Source organism: Gymnoscopelus braueri (genome assembly GCF_963280865.1).
Source record: "Gymnoscopelus braueri genome assembly, chromosome: 17".
NCBI classification, from domain to species: domain Eukaryota; kingdom Metazoa; phylum Chordata; class Actinopteri; order Myctophiformes; family Myctophidae; genus Gymnoscopelus; species Gymnoscopelus braueri.
In genome coordinates this window covers 37,510,182-37,530,793 of record NC_137617.1, presented here as the reverse complement: position 1 = coordinate 37,530,793, position 20,612 = coordinate 37,510,182, and the positions used below count along the sequence as shown (strand labels likewise).

The 20,612-nt window shown below is 42.7% G+C and overlaps 1 protein-coding gene across 2 annotated transcripts in view; it reads left to right on the top strand.

Moving 5' to 3' along the window:
- Positions 1 to 20,612, top strand: part of LOC308104073 (carbohydrate sulfotransferase 15-like) — a 64,814-nt gene that overhangs the window by 18,370 nt on the left and 25,832 nt on the right. Inside the window, exons 2-4 of one of the 2 annotated variants that reach the window (XM_080454351.1) lie at positions 13,434 to 13,540; positions 16,388 to 17,049; positions 20,087 to 20,426. In XM_080454351.1, coding sequence (XP_080310477.1) covers positions 16,573 to 17,049; positions 20,087 to 20,426 — 817 coding nt within the window. In that variant the 5' untranslated portion in view covers positions 13,434 to 13,540; positions 16,388 to 16,572. The remainder of the gene's footprint in view (positions 1 to 13,433; positions 13,541 to 16,387; positions 17,050 to 20,086; positions 20,427 to 20,612) is intronic. The other variant, XM_080454350.1, reaches the window with a different exon arrangement.

The window sequence follows — 20,612 nt, the reverse complement described above, 5'->3', positions numbered from 1 at the left end:
ACGCACACGCGCACACGCACAAACACACACACACACACACACACACACACACACACACGCTTACAGCAGCATGTTATTACGTATCATTATAGATCTAATGCAGACTGTTTACGTTCAGTGGCTGTAATGAGCGGTTACTCACTCTGATCTTGGCAGTTTTTATTTTATTTTGTTTTGGCTCATTCCATCGCTGCTCGATCCGTTCTAGATGTTTACAAAAACACAGTGCAGATGTGTCGTAAAGGCAATTTCTTTTTTGTTTGGGGCTTAACTCCAGCGGTTCACCAACTTGGAAATGTGTTGTGACCTCAAAGTACAGAGTGTTGTTTACAGATGAGTGAAAAGAAAAATGTAGCGTGTGAGAGACACCGGTGGGAAAGGCGCATGTAAGGGGAAGTATCCTCTCATTCTGGAAATAGACTTTTTGTTTCAAGTGGCTGACAATATGCTCGCTCTCAAAACAGCCTCCAAACAACACAAACAAGTGAAAACCAAAGCATTCTGACTGCTTCCCCCTTTGTATTTGTTCTCGTGTATGTTCCCGTCCATGTTCCCGTCCATTTTCTCTGAGAGCTAGTTTGGACCTGGCGCCCGAGTTTGTTGCGCTGTGAGTGAGTTCACACACATTACACTGGATAACAGTAAACATTCCTATTGGATTAATTGGCCAATGCTTCCCCCCCAGGTAATGTCTGCCGCTTATCAGGACAGAAGATTGAGCTTAATTTCGGTCCAAGTTCCAAAAATGTAGGCAGTCAGTTCGGTCAAACCCGAGAAAAATTCACTGGGACATGTACTGTATAGCAGGGGTCTTCAACAGGGGGTCCGGGACCCTCGGGGGTCCTCAGAGTTACTACAGGGGGGCCGCCAAATCCTTGTGTGATAGGAACCTTTTTTCTTTCTTTTTTTTACATTAACCACTTGAACCCAAGCATCGATACTCTGAGGGGAACAGTGGCAGAAAATAGCAGATCTACAAGCTCACAACGCCTCGCGCTGCAAGGCGTTGTGAGCTTGTAGATCGGTTATTTTCGGCAAAGAGGTTTGGTGTTGGGGGGACAAAAAGCAGACCAAGTGCAAGTGTTCTAAGTATTGAGGATTTAAGTGGATAACTGTCTGAAAATGTACATTAACATGAATCCAACACAACGCTATACACATTGACCGTGCTGTCAAACAAGTCTATGAAGCCATCTATGAAATCTATGAAAAGGTTTAATCTGCAACACAATGTTAAACAATATGTAGTGGGGGGGTCCCTGCTTCCTCTCTCTTTCAGCTAGGGCGTCCTCGGGCCGAAAAACACCAAAGACCCCTGCTGTATATAGAAACAGCTGTTACTGTAGATGAATGCTGAAAAGGTCAGCCAAGGCCAAGGAGCATTACATTCACACACCGATGGCGAAGGAAACCGATGGCGAAGGAAAAAGGTCTTGCTCAAGGGCACTTCCACACTAACCCAGGGGGAGCCATGCAGGGATCAAACCTGGAACCTTTCGATTCAGAGCGATCGCTCCGCCCTACCTCCTGAGCCACTGTCCATATTGCCGTGCATTTCTTTTACTGCACATCGCACTTTTCTATATAGCAGACACTGTTTTTTGTAGTAAGTTATAGAAAACAGACACAGATATTTTGTTCTTAAATATAACCCAGTGATTCTCAATCTTTTACATTTTAAGAACCCCAAGTTTGCATTAGGCCATGGACCCCCAGTTCTACACTGTGAAGACCTCATTGCTATTTTAACGCCGAGTCTCGGAGTTACAGACCTGTAACTCCTCTATGAGAACCAGTGATATAACCCATCCATATGTCAAAGTAACAATATGGAGGATTCTAGTACAGACACTTCTTTCAAAACACTGTGCTTTGATTTCATTGATCTTTTTAAAATGTCTGTCTGTTGTAGGCTTGAAAAACTAAAGACAAAGTAGTACTGTAGTAACAAAGGGTGCAAAAATGTGACCGTCATCGTACAATGCGTTCGAAGAGACATCCATTATTTATGAGAATAAATAAATAGAGCCACCTGTGCAATGATGAGTTGTGAGAGACAACGCGTGTTTTTTGTCCTCCTACCATCAAAGTGGATAATGACGCCGGATGGAAAATGTTAGAGGTTGTCTTGTCAGCTGCTACAATCCTCCTACACATCACTGAGCAACCGCGGATGCCACTTTTAACACCTCGTCTTTCTGTTGGCGTGGGACATCGATATGTCGTGATTTCTTGGGGATTTCAGAGTCTCCGTTCTGAGAGTGTTTCTCTTCTCTGTGGCTCGTTCCAGTCCACCACCCATTTCTCCTCTCCCACACTCTAATTTTTTTTGGCCACTTAGCCTTCAACCCACATCTGATTTTCATCGAGACACATAAATAAACCAACAAATAGGGGATTTAAATTAACCCATTAAGACAGAGAAGGCATCTGTGTGATTTTAAGATTTCTTTGGCTATTCAAAAATAGCAGATCGTGGAAAGAAATACATTTTTTTCATTTTTAATGTCTTCTAAAGTCTAACAGTTTTTCGAAAAAACATGTTGCTATAATCAGTGGTTCTCAAACTTTTTAATGTCAAGGACCCCCAAAATTTTATGTATTTGGCCACAGACCCCCATCTCAAAATATGTTGTTCCAGGTACCCCCCAAAAGCAAAGATCTGAGTAAAAGATGTTCGCTTTAAAAAAAAAAGATTCAAAGATTTGCAAAATCGGTGCAGCGCTATGTGCTTGTAGATCTGCATTTTTTTTAAATAGAAATCTTAAAATGACTAGGATGCGTTCCCGGATTGAATGGGTTAACACAAGATAGACATAATAGACCACTGACAGAAGATTATAGATGAGAGAGAGGAACAAAACAGATTGACACTCATGCAGTCACCATGGAGACTGGGGTTCAATTCCAATGCGGTGCTGCCTCCGGCTTGGCCCGGACACTCCAACAAACACAACGGGCTGCAGTCTGCTGCGGGTGGAAAGCCGGCAGAGGAAGACGTTCTCTGTGGTGGAAGAAGTGCTCAAATTTTATTACTTAAAGGAGTAGTTCGCCCAAAATATGACAAAATATTTTCGATCAATTACGCACCCCGTAAAAGCCTTGAATTCATTTGTCGCATTCCTTGCGGAGTCTCCTACCGGAGACATTAGCATCTTTCCACCGGTCATCAACTCCTTTAAGTAAAAGTAGCAATACCACAATGTAAAAATACTCTGTTACAAGTGAAAAGCCTGCATTTGATTTGAGTAAAAGTACAAAAGTGTTGACATTAAAATATACTTACAAAAAATATATTTTAGTTCAAAGTACTAATCATTATACAGAATGTCCCATTTAAAAAAAAAAAAAATGTTTTTTTTAGTTTGTAAAATGTGTCAATATATTTTCGAAAATAGCAGATCTCACATTGTTTCGCATTGTGACGCATTGAAAGTTTGTAGATCGGCTATTTTTTAAGTGTAAAATAGGACTTAACTGGTTAATGCATGCTTTGTAATAAATCTACACAGTAACTTGTGAAAGTAACTATGAAAATCAAAACTCATAATTGTACTGGAGTAAAACGCACAATATTTGCCTCTGAAATGTAGTGGAATAGAAGTAATGGAATAGAACTAATGTAGAATATTCGTAAGTTCCTATCTATCGGTATCACAATGAAAACAACATTTTCAAGAAAACACAACATGATTTATTTTTTACATAATGTTTTAAAAATGAATGTTATATTATTAAAATCTTAATGTTTTGGCCCACTTGCAATTTCCTCCCTGCCCACTGAGAATCGTGTGTCTACACCTTCCCAAAGACCAAAACGGTAGGGGTTGACAGTGACAGCCAGGTACCATACACCGATGGGGGGAATTGGCAATGACGGAATTGGGGAAGAAAAGGAAAAAAAACTATAGTTGATAAAAAAAAAGACAAAGAGTTTGACAGTGGACTCAAAGGCCTCACTTATCATATGAATAAAAGAAAACCTCAACAACACAGATCTAAGAGCGATGAAGAAATATAGTGACATACATAAGTTGAAGTCTTTAAAGTTGTTTTCTGAAGCGAAAAAAAACATAAAATAAAATAAGGTTGCAACGCATTGCATCTAAGTTCATCGTGATGCATTATTCATTGTAAGCTGTTGTGTGCAAACACAGCACTGCTTTGCATATGCCCCTCAAAACTTGGAAGTGCTTCTTCCTTCACTCAAGAAACCCTTGATTGTGTCTTGTGTTTTTAGATGCTCCTCTTCAAAAAGAAAGAAAGAAGAAAACGTTTTGTATTTTCAAAGCGAGGCTTTATGTCCTTCAACATGAGAAGATCTGAGCCGGGCAACCCCCCAGGCAACCCAAAACACACTGTAATGTGCACTTCTGTCTTTGGCTGTTCATATAGTATGCACAAAGGATTTGGCTTTATACTCTAGGAGTGCGGTCCAAAACACCCTGGGCTGTTTGCCCTCCCATTACGAAAAATCAATAATTCAAATCCCAGCTGTTGGTGTTTCTGTACCTGTTTGACCCTGAATGATGAAGTTACACCATTGGCCTAACGAATACTGCGCCCAACGATTCCCAAGCGGTGGGCCGTGAGGGTATTGCAAGTGCCCCCCCCCCCCCCAAATCAGTGGCAAAACACTACAAACAAATGTTGTTCACAAAATGTCATGGTATATTACGTTGATTCTGTTTATACAACCGGAAATGTTTATCAAAATCTTATTTGATGTAATTGATCGTAAAAAAAAAGAAGAAACTGAGAACTCTGAGAGCGTGTTAAGTGGTCAGATAAGTAAGCTGCAAAGGCTTTAGAGATTTTGAAGTGGGTCCTGACACAGAAAAGGTTGGGAACCACTGACCTAGCCAATCAATCAATCAATCAATCAATCAATCAATCAATCAATCAATCAATCAATCAATCAATCAATCAATCAATCAATCAATCAATCAATCAATCAATCGTACATTCAGGCTATGGGATGTGGTGAGTGGAGTAATGCTATGCCACTCAGTTAAGCACCTCCATTACAGAGTGTTTCTAGGGATATGGTCATGGCATAATTTACTTTTGATTGATAATGCTTTGAGCCCAGTCAATTTTTATCATCTGTATTTCACACCGCTGTGCTCCATCTGTCATACGCAAACAGTCTACAATGTGTGACAGCGAGGCATACTGTATACTGTATGTGTTTACTGTTTACATGATGTATAAATAGTGAAAATACCTGATCTAAAACCTTTTAAGAGATTATTTTAGAGATACAGACACCCTGTGGGGACCCCGTTCAATGAAGTATATATAGGTTTTGAAGAGTCCAGGGTCAGAGGTAATATTTCTAACACTGCAGTTGAGATGAGAGCATTCAAGGCCCATGTGGAGATAACTCACACTTGGCCGGTGTTCAGTGGGTTCAAGGCTACGTTAGGGGCTTCACCTGTTCCCCAGGGACAGTGCGTCCAACTTCCTGCAGATTAGATTCTGATCCCTGGTCAACGGTGGCTGTGATCCAGCGGAAACATGATGGACGACCTCTCCCTGGGTAATATGAAGAATGAGTGTTCTCTGAGCCACAATGAATATTGATCCCTCGCCCGTCTTGCTTGTGTTACATGGATATGATTTACATTATTGGATTTGGTCTTGACAGAGTCCCCCGGTGAGGGTGGGGGTAGTGGTGAGGGGGGAGGGGGGGGGGGGGGGGTGAAGGAAGTGACACATTTGAAGTAGAGCCTGACTGCTAAATCAGGTCGGTTGATATAATGGGCTATATATAATTTGACTTTGTTGATTACATTCGTATCAGCAATTATTGAGAGTGTGTGTATAACACTCTCTAAGAAACACCCTGTCCATTTGTGGGATGTGTTTAGACTGAATTGTGGGCGTGCACTTCTGTTATATATATACGGTGGGGGCGTGGCTGTGGAAAGGGGCCGTGTTTGGTGAAAAAGGTCATGATCTCTTTGCCATGTCTGCTTATTGGGGACATTGCCCTTGTTTTTCTGTGAAGGTGCTTGTAAAGACTGGTGGTTGCGGTTTGTCCCCGTTTCTAAAACGTTGTTAATATTTGGTATGAGTTGTTGGTTGATATATTGATATATCTCACACACACTCTCACATCGGATATGTTATCCAATTAATTCTTGTTGCATTGTGCCTCGAAATCTAAATGATATTTAAAAAAAAAAATCTATTTTTTTTACAAAATATTGTCAAAACTTCTGTAATCGTTGGTCCAAAAATCTGACATCGGTCGCGTTCTAGACATATTCGAAGGGTCACAGGGTTCCTCACATGCCAGCTTTGTTATACTTTGGAGAGACGGCCCACTCACTGCAATACCATTTCCGGATGCTATGCGCGTTAATTTCATGCCTCGCTGCGTCTCTGCGGCCCTCCCTCTGGGGTGTATTTACTCCCACCAATGACAATTATTCATTAGATTTAGATCTAGTTTATTCTAATTATGTGGCCAAGATGTTGCTCCACATTGTGGTAGGAACATCTTGGCCCTTTAACCCATTCAATCCGGGAACGCATCTGTGTCATTTTAGATTTCTTTGGCTAGTATATAGCAGATATACAAGTTCATGAGCTTGTAGATCTACTATTTTAGAAAAATCTGGAAAATGTTTGCACATTTTTGAATATACATATTTTTAAAGCGAACATTTTGAACTCGAATCTTTGCTTCTGGGGGATTCTACAAATGTCTTCTAAATCCTAACTGAGTAACTGCTATATGCTGCTATAATATCAGTGGTTATCAAACTGTCAAAGGACCCCCAGAATGATATGTATTTGGCCGCGGACCCCCATCTCAAAATATTTTGTTCGCTTTAAAACAATATAGATATTCAAAGATTTTCAAAAATGTTCATGTTTTTTTTTCAAAAATAGAGCTTGTAGGTCTGCTATTTTTGAATAGCCAAATAAATCTTAAAATGAGACACACAGATGCGTTCCCGGTCTTAAAGGGTTAAGATGCTCGCAGCAATTTAAAAGAGGGACGTTAAATCGGCGGAGGAGGCAGCCAGTACCCGAGGAAACGCAACGTCGGTTTCTTGGCGAGGCTGGGCTGCTTATCACCTTGCTCGCTCAGCCAGTCCGTGTTTTAGCATGTGTCTCATGGCTTGTTCCACCCTTGCAGTGGCCTCAAGCTGATCTTTAATTACCACGAGTGGCCTTGCGGAAAAAACATTTTAATTTTTTTTTTTTTTTTCATATCTCAGGCTGGCAGTGCGGGTTCTATTTTTGCCCGGGGGAGGGGGGCATGCTTCTGCTTTACATATCCCCTCCTCTTTTCATTCACTTTTATAGCTGGTGGGGATGTGTCTTATCCCTGCTTTTGGTCAGACTGATTTAAATACGTGCATTTCCTTTTGGGAAGTGTAGACTGCCTGATGTATTCGATATTATGTTTATACATACATCAGCGTACTGTTTAGTTGTAAGTACGTCCATCCAATGAGCTGCGATGTTTACATGGAAATTAAGCTTTGGAGGGAAAAGGGTTGGAAAAAAGTAGTCCATCATAATGATCATATCCACTCCCATCCTGTATGATGCTTCTCACACGTTTCACACAGAGAAAAACAGCAGAGTTTAGGAAAGTAATCAGAGTCGGCCGGGGTGTTGAGTGGTCCGATGTGACCAGGCAATAAGTTATCATCGTACTTGTCTCCAGTAGGAGTTTGCAACCACGGAAACTGAGGGCATCCTCTCTTAGTTATTCAGAAATCCAATAATTCCACTGAAGAAAAGATGTAATGCAATGGCCTGTTCATGAACCACAAAACGTCACCCTTTGACAGGAAACACATTACGCAGTATCACAGGAAACTGTGGTAAGTTGCTGTCGTCTACAGCTTCGAAAAGATTTCTGTTGGGAAACAATGTTGACCCACTTACAGAGGGAATCTCAATTGAAAATGATGCTGAAAAAAACACTTTGCATGTATGTCTTTCCTCAGCAGAGAAGGTCCTTTTATGCCGGCGAGTGCTACATCTTTTATTATTCAATGTGTGACAACTTAAACTTCACTTATCTGCAGGAGCAACAGGCAGATTAGAGGTTGCGCCAGCCAGCCGCCAGGCCACAGAGACGTGCTGGAATGCGATATGAGGTTTTGGACCGGGCCTCAAGTCGATAAGCTCAAGCAAAACCTAATATTACCAAGAACGGAAAACGAAAAATGTTCACGTCCTTAACCCATTAAGACCGGGAACGCATCTGTGTAATTTTAAGATTTATTTGGCTATTCAAAAATAGCAGATCTACAAGCTCATAGCGCGGCACCGAGTGCCACGCTACGAGCTTGTAGATCTTCTATTTGTGAAAAAAATTGAACATTTGTGCAAATCTTTGAATATATATATATTTTATGCTAACATTTGTAACTCAAATCATGGCTTCTGGGGATTCTACAAATGTCCTCTAGATCCAAACAGTTTTTTGAAAAACCTATGTTTCTATATCAGTGGTTCTCAAACTTTTTCAGGTCAAGGACCCCCAAAATGATATGCATTTGGCCTTGGACCCCATCTCAAAATATTTCGTAATAGGGACCCCCCAGAAGCAAAGATTTGAGTCAAAATGTTCCCCTTTAAGGGTTAGGGTTATAAATAAAAGTATATATATTCAAATATTTGCACACATTTTCACGATAAAAAAAAAATAGCAGATATACAAGCTCACAGCAAGTATAACATAATGGTTAAAGTGGTTACACAGATGCGTTCCCGGTCTTAATGGGTTAAAGACACTGATGACAGGCGCTGATGAAAAGATGTGGGGTTTAATCATATAGCTGAGGTTTTTTCTCAAGCTACACACATTACAAGAGCTGCACGTATAACCCATTATGAGCCACTTTTGGTTATGAAGCAATTTACTCAATGTGGCCCAATGACTGATCCTTTGCTCCCCGAAGCTGATAGGGAGCAGTTGTTTTATACGTATGCAGACTGGGATTTGAAACTTGAACTTGAATTTAATGTGTGCAATATAACCTAGAACTGCAGGAGAGGCTTGTGAAACCACAGTGGAAACATGACACAATACCAGGCAAGCAGCCTCTGTGCCTGTTCACATCCCTTTTCCATTTGCAGCATAAAGGAAATTAAAAGAAAAGAGTATGAAGTGATGGAGTGCACTGAAACACTGTTCTCAAGTGACTTGGGAGATATTGAAAATAGAGTAGTAGCACAGTCTGCGCACGGTCGTAGCGCGAGCAGCTCTGCCCATGAGGACTCCTGACCTACTCTATTCTGTACCGCCACAGACAGCCTGCTTTAACCCAGCCACCCCTCCATCAAATGGAACAAACTCGCCTTTGTTCAAAAACAGGTCTGTGTCCGCGTAGCATAATTGAGCCATTTCACCTTTAGAGCCACTTAAGTCGTCTCTTGAAAAACAAACAAAACAAACAGGAAGAATAGAGGGGCTGGCTAATGACACTACCGCTCAGGCAGTAAGCAGAATGTCTGCAGACTCAGGCCGTTTCAGGTTATGGCTTTATCTTCTACAACAGCGAAGAGTGATGAGTGGACCCAACTGTCCCATGCTGCTGGCGGAAGTGCTATAAACTGGAGTTTCTGTTCCAATCTGCAGTCACTGCTTATCCTCCCGCAGCCTGACCTATTGACATTTTCCAGTGAAGGGAAGTGGATCTTGGTTGAGTTCCACCACAAACAGGAAGTGCTAGCGTGTGCTGTGCCGTAGGGGGCAACACGTGTGACAGGAGGGCTCAAAACAACAGAGCAGAGAGCCTGACATCAGGGTTCGATTTGTAAGGACAACAGAGGGGGGGACATTTGCTTATACTCAAGCACATGTACAACACATGGTGCAAATAGACGATCTGCAAGCTTGCTTGTGAATCTGTTATATATTATTAATTCATATAAATTGATAATAATGACACATTTGCCCAACACAGGGATGCCAGGGTTATTGTGGTTAACATATTTTTTTTATATAATTGTACGATGCAGTAACATAATCTTGATTTATATTTGATCAGCACTGCCTTAGTTTGACAGTTTGACCGAGTTTCACGAGCTGGCCGTGTTGCGCTGGATGGACCTCATTTGCATAAAGTTGAGGTTGAGTCGTAATTATTTAAAGGTAGGGTAAGTGATATTTTTTGGTTAAAACAAAAAGTATTTTGTTAAAAGGTTAAAATACTATATTCTGATAGTAATCATTGCTATAGAGTGTTTTTTCAGTAACAGATGTCTCCCTGTCTCTCCAGCTCTTTAATAAACAGAAAAAAACATTTTTCGGTAGGTGTCAAAATCTCAGCCAATCAGGAGAAAGTACCAATTTTTAAGCTTAATTTGTATGGTGTTTCAGTTCCAATTTTGCCTGCTCATTTCTTAGTGTCATCACTTCCAATTTCACTTGTTTAATCTATATCCTGATTGAGTTCTCTGTCCTGGTTGGATAAAATTGGAAATGAAACTGAAACTGAAACGAAAATGCATTTTCTGTTTAATAAAGAGGTGGAGAGACAAGGAGACTCCTAATACTGAAAAAACACTCTATAGCAATGAGTACTATCAGAATATAGAGCTATTTAACAATTATTTTAACCAACGCAAATCACTTACCCTACCTTTAAATTCATATATGCCTTCTCTGGTTGGCCCGTCAACTCGCTGTGCTGTATCCATCATGCCCTATCATGCACCATAAACAAGTGAATGTGTTCCGTCAACTTGACATCCACCAACGGACCCAGTGTGCATGTCTGCACCATACCTTCCAGTGTGAGGAATGGTTTAGAACTTTTTTTTTTGTTGTCCAGAAGAAATTGCTCTGACATTCTCCACGTGAAAAAGCAAGTTCAGTATGGAGGATACTTTTCTGCTGGCTATGATAGAACTGCACTGTAAAGACGCATTTGTCTTGGTCTTCACAGTCAGTGTCAAAGCAAATAGCACGTTTTTATTTTCACAGCACTACTGCCAGTGCGGGAGAGAGAGCTTGAATACACTCACAATTCTTCATGCTTTGCTTGGCAGATGGCTTAAACGGCAAGATAAAGAAAAGATTACCGCGATGGAAGTCAACCGCAGATTTCTCGCACAAATAGCAACAAGACTGCGATGGCAACGACAGCAACAAAGAAAATTGTTAAGTGAAGAAAAGGCACGCTAGAGAGTGGTAATTATCTCCCAATGATTGGGTTTGGATCCAAGCCCATCTTTTCCTGAAGGGAGATGGACAGCTAACTGCAGAACGAAGGGCAGACTTGACACAAAGCTGCCTGATTGCCTTATTCCCCAATCAGCCCTGCTGTGAATGACTACCCGGAGAGGACCCTCTAATGAATTATTAAGGCCATGGCAATCCTTTTGCGACGCACACAGGGGGGGGGGGCCTCACAGCGTGCATGCCTACTCCGTTGATGTTAGTTTGTGCCTTTCATTATGGGGACTGTCTGTGAGGTTGTGGTTTTCTGATAAGCCTGACTTCCGGTTGTTTTCCGGACTCCCCTGGGTGAGTGGTAATTGTATATGCCGGGGTGATGAGTTGTTAATTCATGTTGAAGATGCAGAGATTAGAGAGCATCACGAACAATCTCCAGTAATGGTAAAAAGTCACGTGTGTGTGTGTGTGTGTGTGTGTGTGTGTGTGTGTGTGTGTGTGTGTGTGTGTGTGTGTGTGCGTGTGCGTGTGCGTGTGCGTGTGCGCTAGTATTTTAGTTATCTGAAATGTTTTACTGTTAGTCAAGTTTTAGTTGACTAAATATCATAAAATTATAGTCGACTAAATCTACAGTTGATTTATTCGAATACAATGTATTTTGGCGGTGCCTTGATGGCGTCGTAATGGCTGATTTTACACTTGGTTGCGTGCTGAAAATAGCAGATCTACAAGCTCACAACGCGCCGCAGCGCGACGCGTTGTGAGCTTGTAGATCTGCTATTTTCAGAGCATAACACCCGAGCGCAACCAACACAAAATGACTCGTCTTTTAGTTCTACTGGATCTCTTCCCCATTAGTCTCTCCATAACATTTTAGTGGGTGTGTTTGTGTAGGGGAGATTTGGGTGACGTTGCCCTGACGTTTCCTCCAGGCCAAAATCCTGTCGGAATTGAGTTATTTCATCATGGGTTGATGGACGAGGGATACATATAAATTGCTTTATGAATAGACCAAATCTGTCAAAGTGCCAGTCCCCTCCTTGCTGCTGTTACTAGCTGGATCCCCTGAAGGCTGACATCTCTTGCTTTCCCTCCATATCGCTCACTCTCTCTCTCCCCCTTTGTCTGTGTCTTGATGGTGTGTTTCTTGGCTTCTTCGCGTCCACCTCTCTCTCTCTCCCCGTCTCGTCCCAGCACTGCCCACCTACCCACTTATCTCCCTTTCCCTCCTTATCTTCCTCTAAAACAGCCTCAGGCTCACACGTGCCATTGACATCCTCCTTGATGAAGGACACAGGCGGTCAATAAGTGCTGATGGAACGAGGACTGGGGTGTATGCATGTCTACTCATGCCTACTACCAATGTGTATAGTCCCAAAAGTGCTGCAAACTCCTCTGAGAGTGTACAAATGTAAATGGTAAATGGTGCATGTATATAGCGCTGTTATCCAAAGCGCTTTACATAGATTGTGTATTACATTCACACACAGATGGCAGAGGAAACCATGCAAGGCACCAACCTGCTCATCGGGAGCAATTAGGGGTTCAGTGTCTTGCTCAAGGACACTTCGACACTAACTCTGGGGGAGCCCGGGATCGAACTGGGATCCTCACGGTTGCCATCCGGCTGATCTACCGGCCACTCTACCCCTGAGCCACCGCCGCCCAATGTAAAACAAATGTAACCAAATGGACCCATACATTTATTCACGCTCAGATTTACATACAGATAAATGAAAGGATTTCACGGTGTAGCTCTCTGATTACATGGCAACGTTTCCATGACATTTACTGCTGCCATTGCAAGCTGTGTCTGCCTTGTATTCCATTAAACTTCAACAACTTCTAAGCCTTGTTGCAGTTGTCATCTGCCTTTGAGTAACAAAAGCTGTTAAATGTTGGCCACACCCTCACACGTGCTGTCAAACATAATGGGGAAAAAAAGAACGAGTATGTGAAGTACGAATGCTGTAAAAGACATTTTTTATTTTATCCATCTTAATTTCGAATGCGTTGCTCTCGCCCCTGCAGTTGTCATTCCCAGTAGCTGATCGTAATTATAATAAATAGATAAATAAATCACGCTGAGAGGAGGTATCAATGTAAGACAGAAATAGAAAACATAATCCTATCCGAATGCTGATTTCAATCCAGCATGACAGGTTCATGCAGCGAAGCCTTTATTCCGTCACTTGCCCCTTTTTTTCTCCTTTTCTGTTTTTTCATACCTTGTGAAGTTCCAGGCAGGCAAACTTTATTCTTTTTTTTTGTGCAGGTTGAAAATCGGTCTCCCCGGTGAGTGGGGCTCATTATCTCGGTGACTGTCACCGGGTAGAGAATAGGGAAGCGTTGCTGTGGAAGCCACTGAGGGCCCAGCAGGAGGTAAATGACATTACTTGGGCAGGCAGGCACTCTACAGCCCATCCTGTTATCGGGATGGGATGGGAGGGAGGGGCTGGGGGGGGGAGGCATCAGCAGTCATGAGAAGGAACAGTGACTCACTCTGCCGTCTTTATCTTATGAGGGGCAGTGGTGTAAAGTAACTTAGTACATTTACTACAGTTCTTGAGGTACAGTTCTACTTTACTGGAGTATTTCCAATTTTCAGTACTTTTACTTCTACTCCACTACTACATCTCAGAGGCAAATAATGTACTTTTACTGCACTACAATTATTTGACAACTTTAGTTACTAGTTACTTTGTAGATTATAATTATTATCAAAAATATCAACAAAACATACATTAAAGGTAGGGTAAGTGATATTTTTTGGTTAAAACAAAAAGCATTTTGTTAAAAGGTTAAAATACTATATTCTGATAGTAATCATTGCTATAGAGTGTTTTTTCAGTAACAGGAGTCTCCCTGTCTCTACAGCTCTTTATTAAACAGAAAATACATTTTTCGGTAGGTGTCAAAATCTCAGCCAATCAGGAGAAAGTACCCATTTTTAAGCTTAATTTGTATAGTGTTCCAGTTCCAATTTTGTCTACTCATTTCTTGGTGTCATCACTTCCCATTTCACTTGTTTAATCTGTATCCTGATTGGGTTCTCTATCCTGATTGGATAAAATTGGAAATGAAACTGAAACTGAAACGAAAATGCATTTTCTGTTTTATAAAGAGCTGGAGAGACAAGGAGACTCCTTTTACTGAACAAACACTCTATAGCAATGAGTACTATCAGAATATAGAGCTATTTAACACTTATTTTAACCAAAGCAAATCACTTACACTACCTTTAACCGCTTCAGCCCTATTACACATTTCGGCCATTTGAAAATAGCCGATCTTCAAGCTCACAATGCGTCGCGATGCGACGCATTGTGAGCTTGTAGATCTGCTATTTTCAAAAGATTTTCATACGTTTGAAAACTTGAAATGGGACATTCTGCACAAATTCTGAGTACTTTCTACTTTTGGTACTTTAAGTACATTTTGATACCAATACTTTTGCCCCTACTTGAGTACGCTCCCCTTTTACTGAAGTCAATTTAGAATTCCGGACTTTTACTTATAACGGAGTATTTCTACATTGCAGTATTGATACTTTTACTTAAGCAAAGAATGTGAGTACTTTTTCCACCCCTGCCCTCAATCTCCCCCTTATTGCTGCATACAGCGCACTATAGCCTGCATATGCGGATGCATGCAGACGTCTGCAGCCTTGTTAGCCTCGTCTCCAAGGGTAGCCCGTGACCCCTTATAGTCGTGTTGGGGCTCGCTGTCATTGTGTCGTAATGCATTCGCTGGCATGCTGTCGGGCCGAGATCCAGGTACAAAGAAATCCCCCAAGGATGAAGCATGCAGACATGGCTGGGAGCCCACCTGGCTCCCTCACCTCTACACCACTGGTCCTCCGTTTTTTATCTATAGGGGGACAGTCGATCCAGGTGACTTCACGGCACAGGACTACCATTTTCCTGATAATATAATCCCTCCTGGGTCTAGACCAGGTATCTCACATATCCCTGTCTCTCCCCGGGAGGTGTTGGCTGCCCGGTCGTCTCAGGGCTTAGTGTGCGTCGCTTTTCCCTTATCGCTCGCTCCACATTGTGGGTGTGGGGGCCATGGAGTGTGTCCGTGCCGTAAACATGGATTAAAACAGCGAGTGAGAGAGGGATGTCAAACAGACTGGAAAATGAGTTTAACCGTGCTTATCGCTCAACTTTGGTCAAACCCGGAATTGGGGCGGGCTGGACAGATCTACTGTACAATCACCTGCCAAGTTGACAGTGAAAATAACCACCGCTTTTAAGTTTTGTTATAGGCTGCTAAGTCAATCATTTAATAATAAAGTCTGACTATATGCGGAAGAAAAGTGTTATCAGATGAATGAATTGATGTCTTTCTCAAATTGTCCCTTGATCTACTTATACACTGATATAGTTGGTGGTGGTGTTCAGGCTTATCTTAAGCTAAAATGATTCCATTGTATTATGATGATTCAAATCCTGGAATATAATTGAGGATCTGTAAAAAGTGTTTTGTCAAAATTATCATTACAATCTCTATTTCATACCAGTTCTAGAGTTATCTCTCTAGCTTTATAATTTCTCCACATCTGTCCTATTGATTGATTGATCTTTCCTGTAGACACAGGCTCAGTTTCCATTCTCCACTCCATGGCCGTTGCAGCCCCATTGTCCCACAATGATTTGATTTCTCTCACAAAGCTCACGTCATGTCATTTTGTTAAAAGTACACAGATGTAATGTCATCAGGATTTTCCATGACTGAGAGATATGATTTCGCTCCGCGACACTGACACTCTCTGGGTTAGAAAGTGTACGTCTAAGCTGAAACGTGCGGGAAATCTAATCGCCCGTCTCAGTGTCTCTTGCCACTGGTTGCAACCGAGTTCCTGAACAGATTTGACTCATAAATGCAAGTCAGCACTTGAAGAGGATGTGACTAACATTCTGATCATACCCCCCCCCCCAAAAATCCACTCTCATCGCATCAATTAAAACTCTGGGGACCTGGATGGCTTCTCTAAACTTTTGAAAAGAATGACTTCTTAAACATGTACTTTTATTGAAAGGCCTTTCTATAATTTAAAATTCCCTTCATGTTTTAGTTCTCACTGTACTGTCTGAAGGTGGTAGCAATGACATTGTTTGAGAACCCGACGAAGCTGAACTGTGACTGCAGACACTGACTGAATCTTTCTAGGGGTTTTTTCTTTTAGTTTTGTTTTTTAACCAATCATTTTCACTTTATCTCCAGGGAGTCATCAGTGGATAAAGTGGGCCCCTCCGACACAACCCAGTATGGACCTGGACGGCTCCGGACCGCTCCACCAACTAACGCGCTCCTGTGTCACGGGCTGCCTGTCCGCCACATCACCTCCCAGCGCCTGAGCTCCCTGACGCCCCCATCCCCTCCCCCCCCCGGGAGCCCGCTGACACGCCATGGACTACAAATACAGCCTGCTGGGCTCCCCGGGCTCTTTGGAGGACTACCGCAAGCGGCCACTGCTGCTGCAGGTGGACCATGACGCGGCGGCGCCCATGAGCCTGTTCGCCGTGCTGGAGCTGAAGCGAGTGCCGGCGGCGTCGGCGAGGGCGAGGCAGCGCTGGAGCACGCTGGGCTGCTTCCGCAAGGTCAAGCTGTACGGCTTCCTGTTCGGCCTGGCCGTCATGTTCCTCATCATGGCCTCGTACATCCTGACGGGGGACAAGAAGGGCCTCCTCCTCACGCCGTCCCCCTTCCACTTCGCCAGCGGAAGCCTGGTGGTCAGCAGCCCCGGGCCGTTCATCTTCAACCTCTCGGCGGCCAAGGACTACGCCAACATCAAGCTGGTGGTGAAGACCATCGCCTCTAAGGTGGAGTTCAGCAGCAGCAGGCAGCTGCCGGACCTCAAGGCGCTGATCAACAGCGAACCACATGTGAGTTGCGACACGTCATCACAATGTGTGTCTGGATTTATTTCAGTCAGGTGGGGTGGGGGTGAGGGATTAGGCCAGGGGTCTGCAACCTTTTTTACATGAAGTGCCACGTTTTTATTTTCTTGATAGTCAGTGTGCCATATCAACATTTAAGTTGCTGCAACCTGATCTCACACAACACGGTGAAATAGCACAGATTGACATTACAGTCTATGCACAGCGTTTCAGGTTTTCTAGTCGTCTATTTACGGAATTTTTATTCCGTGCTATTTTACCGTGTTCTGTGAGATCACGCTGGTTTAATTATGGCAACACATAAAAAAGAAATTCCAACAGATTTTGTCTGTCCATACATAGGCTACAAACATTTTCTTTCACATCAGGACATTGTAATGATCGGAATAACCCCCACCTATCTCCCAGACCTCCACCCCATCTTATTCAACAGTCAGAGTTTGCATACCTCATATCACGTTTTATTGACTCTGCCTTGTCTGCTTGATCTTTGAAAGAAAGAGAAAGTCCTTTCTCTCACACTTATACCAGTGATTACCCTTCCCTGTGCTGTGCCAATGATGGCACCCGTGCCTTAGGTTGCCTTACCTACCCCTGGATTAGGCTTTTGGATTGTGCTGGCAAATTGTTTCTGAAGGCACACACTGTGGGGCAATGCACATCCGAGTGATTTCATAAAGGTTATCTTTAAAATGTAATTAGAATGCAGAATGTGGCCGGGCGTGATATCAACTCGGGTTTTAATTAACAGTCTCAGACGTCTTCAAAACCGGAATTGTTGGAGACGCCCGAGAGAGAGATTTAAATCAGTATCTTGCCTACAGGTTGGCCTCACCATGTTTCATCTAGACTTTACTCTCACACGTTGCCGTTTCTAATTCCATTTGCGCGCACGATAAAATGGCTCTGAAAACCTTGTGTAACACTCCAGGTTACTCCAGATAATTGCACGTGTGCTTAGCACCTCGATTTTGTCCGGCCTCCAAGTCCCCCCAAGGGATTTGAAGCTCAAAGTCGTCCCACAGTCATCCCACAGTTTGGCCCCTGTCTTCCTTGGACCGCCTGCTTCAATTAATTCCTAATCCTAATGATAATGGGCTTTTGCCATCTCTATTTGGCAACACACCTAATTTCTTATTGAGTGGGCTAATGAATAAGGGAACATGGTTCGGGGGGCGATCGATATTGAATGACCCCTCAGAAGTACTTGTCCTTAACCCATTGAGACCGGGAAAAACTATGTGTCATTTTTAGATTTCTTTGGCTATTCAAAAATAGCAGATATACAAGCTCAGAGAGCGGCACCGAGTGCCACGCTATGAGCTTGTAGATCTGCTATTTTTGAAAAATAGTGAAAATTTGTGCAAATCTTTGAATATATATTTTTAAAGCAAACAATTGTAACTCAAATCTTTGGGGATTCTATCAAATGTCTTCTAAATCCTAACAGTTTTCTGAAAAACGTATGTCGCTATAATATCAGTGCACGGTGCTCAAACATTTTCATGCAAGGACCCCCAAAATGATATGTATTTGGCCGCAGACCTCGATCTAAAAATATTTAGTTCCAGGGACCCCCATGAAGCAAAGATTTGAGTAACAAATGTTCCCTTTAAAAAAGTATGTATTCAAATATTCGCACAAATGTTCAAGATAAAAAAAAAATAGCAGATTTACAAGCTATTTTGAATAGCCAAAGTATAAAAATAATGGTTAAAGTGTTTAAACAGATGTGCTCCTGGTTTGAATGGGTTAAATGCGCTCGGTCTCATCAAGCGACGACGAGCGAGTTGTTGCATAACGTCGGACCTTGTGGCATTTTCACATAATAGAGACAGGAGTTTTGAAATGCGTGGGAGTTTATGAAGAGTGAAATGGGAAGCTGCCTACAGCCTGTCAGGGAAACAGGGCCACCTCTAGACCTGTGTATGACTCAGTCTCACACCTCCGGGCTCCGGCGGGAGCCGAGCTCTACCGTACGAAGGAAAAACATCAGCGTAAACGAGATACATAGAGGAGAGAGTGACAGACAAGCTAAGAGAGGTGAAGGCAGAGAAATGAAAGGGTGTTTGTGTGAGTCATTGTACTGTATGTGTCAGGTTCATTAGTGTGTTCATTTTTGATGCTCCAGAGACAAAGTCCTCCTGCCCGCCTGTAATCATAACGCTGAACTCCCACACACATAGATGGTGTCAGCCTACTGTCTATGTCTGATATAACACAGTCCACACACACACACACACACACACAGTAGACAATCAACCTCAGGGGTACCTGGTGGCTCAGTCAGTTAACCCATTATAAGGCCTATGTTCCGATTCTACAAAATGTCTTCTAAATCCTAACAGTTTTCTGAAAAACTTATGTTACTATATCAGTGAATGACTTTTTCATGTCAAGGACTTTTGGATTTGGTCGCCGACCCCATCTGAAAATGTTTTGTTCCAGGGACCCCCAGAAGGAAAGATTTGAGTTAAAAATGTTATTACATATTAAAAGATTTGCACAAATGTTCACGATTTAAAAAAAATAGCTGATCTACAAGCTCACGCTATGAGCTTATATATCTGCTATTTTTGAATAGCCAAAGTATAGAATAATGGTTGAAGTGGTTACACAGATGCGTTCCAGGTCTTAATGGGTTAATGAGCATTTTATGCCCCTATTAAGCACGAGGACCTGGGTTTGAAATCGTCTTGCCTCGCATGTCTTTCTCCTCTCTCTCTGCCCTTGGGTTTCCTGTCTCTCTAATCTACACTAAAATGTCTGAAATAAAGCATAAGATGCCAAAAATAACTTTTCAAAAAGGAAAATCAGCCTCAATGTTTGTCCGATCAACTAGTGGAACTAGTTTAATCCTCCATCACCTATCTGAAGCTGGCATAAACACTGATCAGCTCAAGGTTGTTGTTTTTTTAATACAATTCCTCTGAAAATGGCCTCCTTTATCTGGGAATGTGTGTCGAGACTCACCTCGCCTTTGGGAGCATTTAAAGAGCTGTTTTTCTTTTGTCTTTTACAGCTATTTTCAGTCATCCCACGCAAATTCCTGCCCGGCGCGAAGAACCCATGCTGGTACGAGGAGTGCACCGGGAATATCACTACGGACCCTTACAGGACAAACCTCTATGCGCGCTACTCGCGGCGCTTCCGCACCGTGTTCGAATACCTGAGGAACACTTTCCGGGAACACTTGTTTCACCACGGCGGGAGATACTACCGCATGCGGTGCCTGCCATATTTCTATATCATCGGCCAGCCAAAGTGCGGCACGACGGACCTGTACGACCGACTGCGGCTGCACCCCGACGTCAGGTTCACCACTTTCAAAGAGCCACACTGGTGGACCCGTAAGAGGTTTGGTGAGTTTGGAAACACTCCTCGTCCCACTGCAGACGCTCTGCACGCTCCCATGGTAAATGTGTTCCCGGGATAGTGCACAATAACGCATAGGTGTTCAAAGTGGGGGGCTCTGGCCACCCAGGGTGCCGCCAGGGACGCCAGGGGGGCCAATTGGAAAGTTGAGGAAAATGAAAAACAAACCAAAA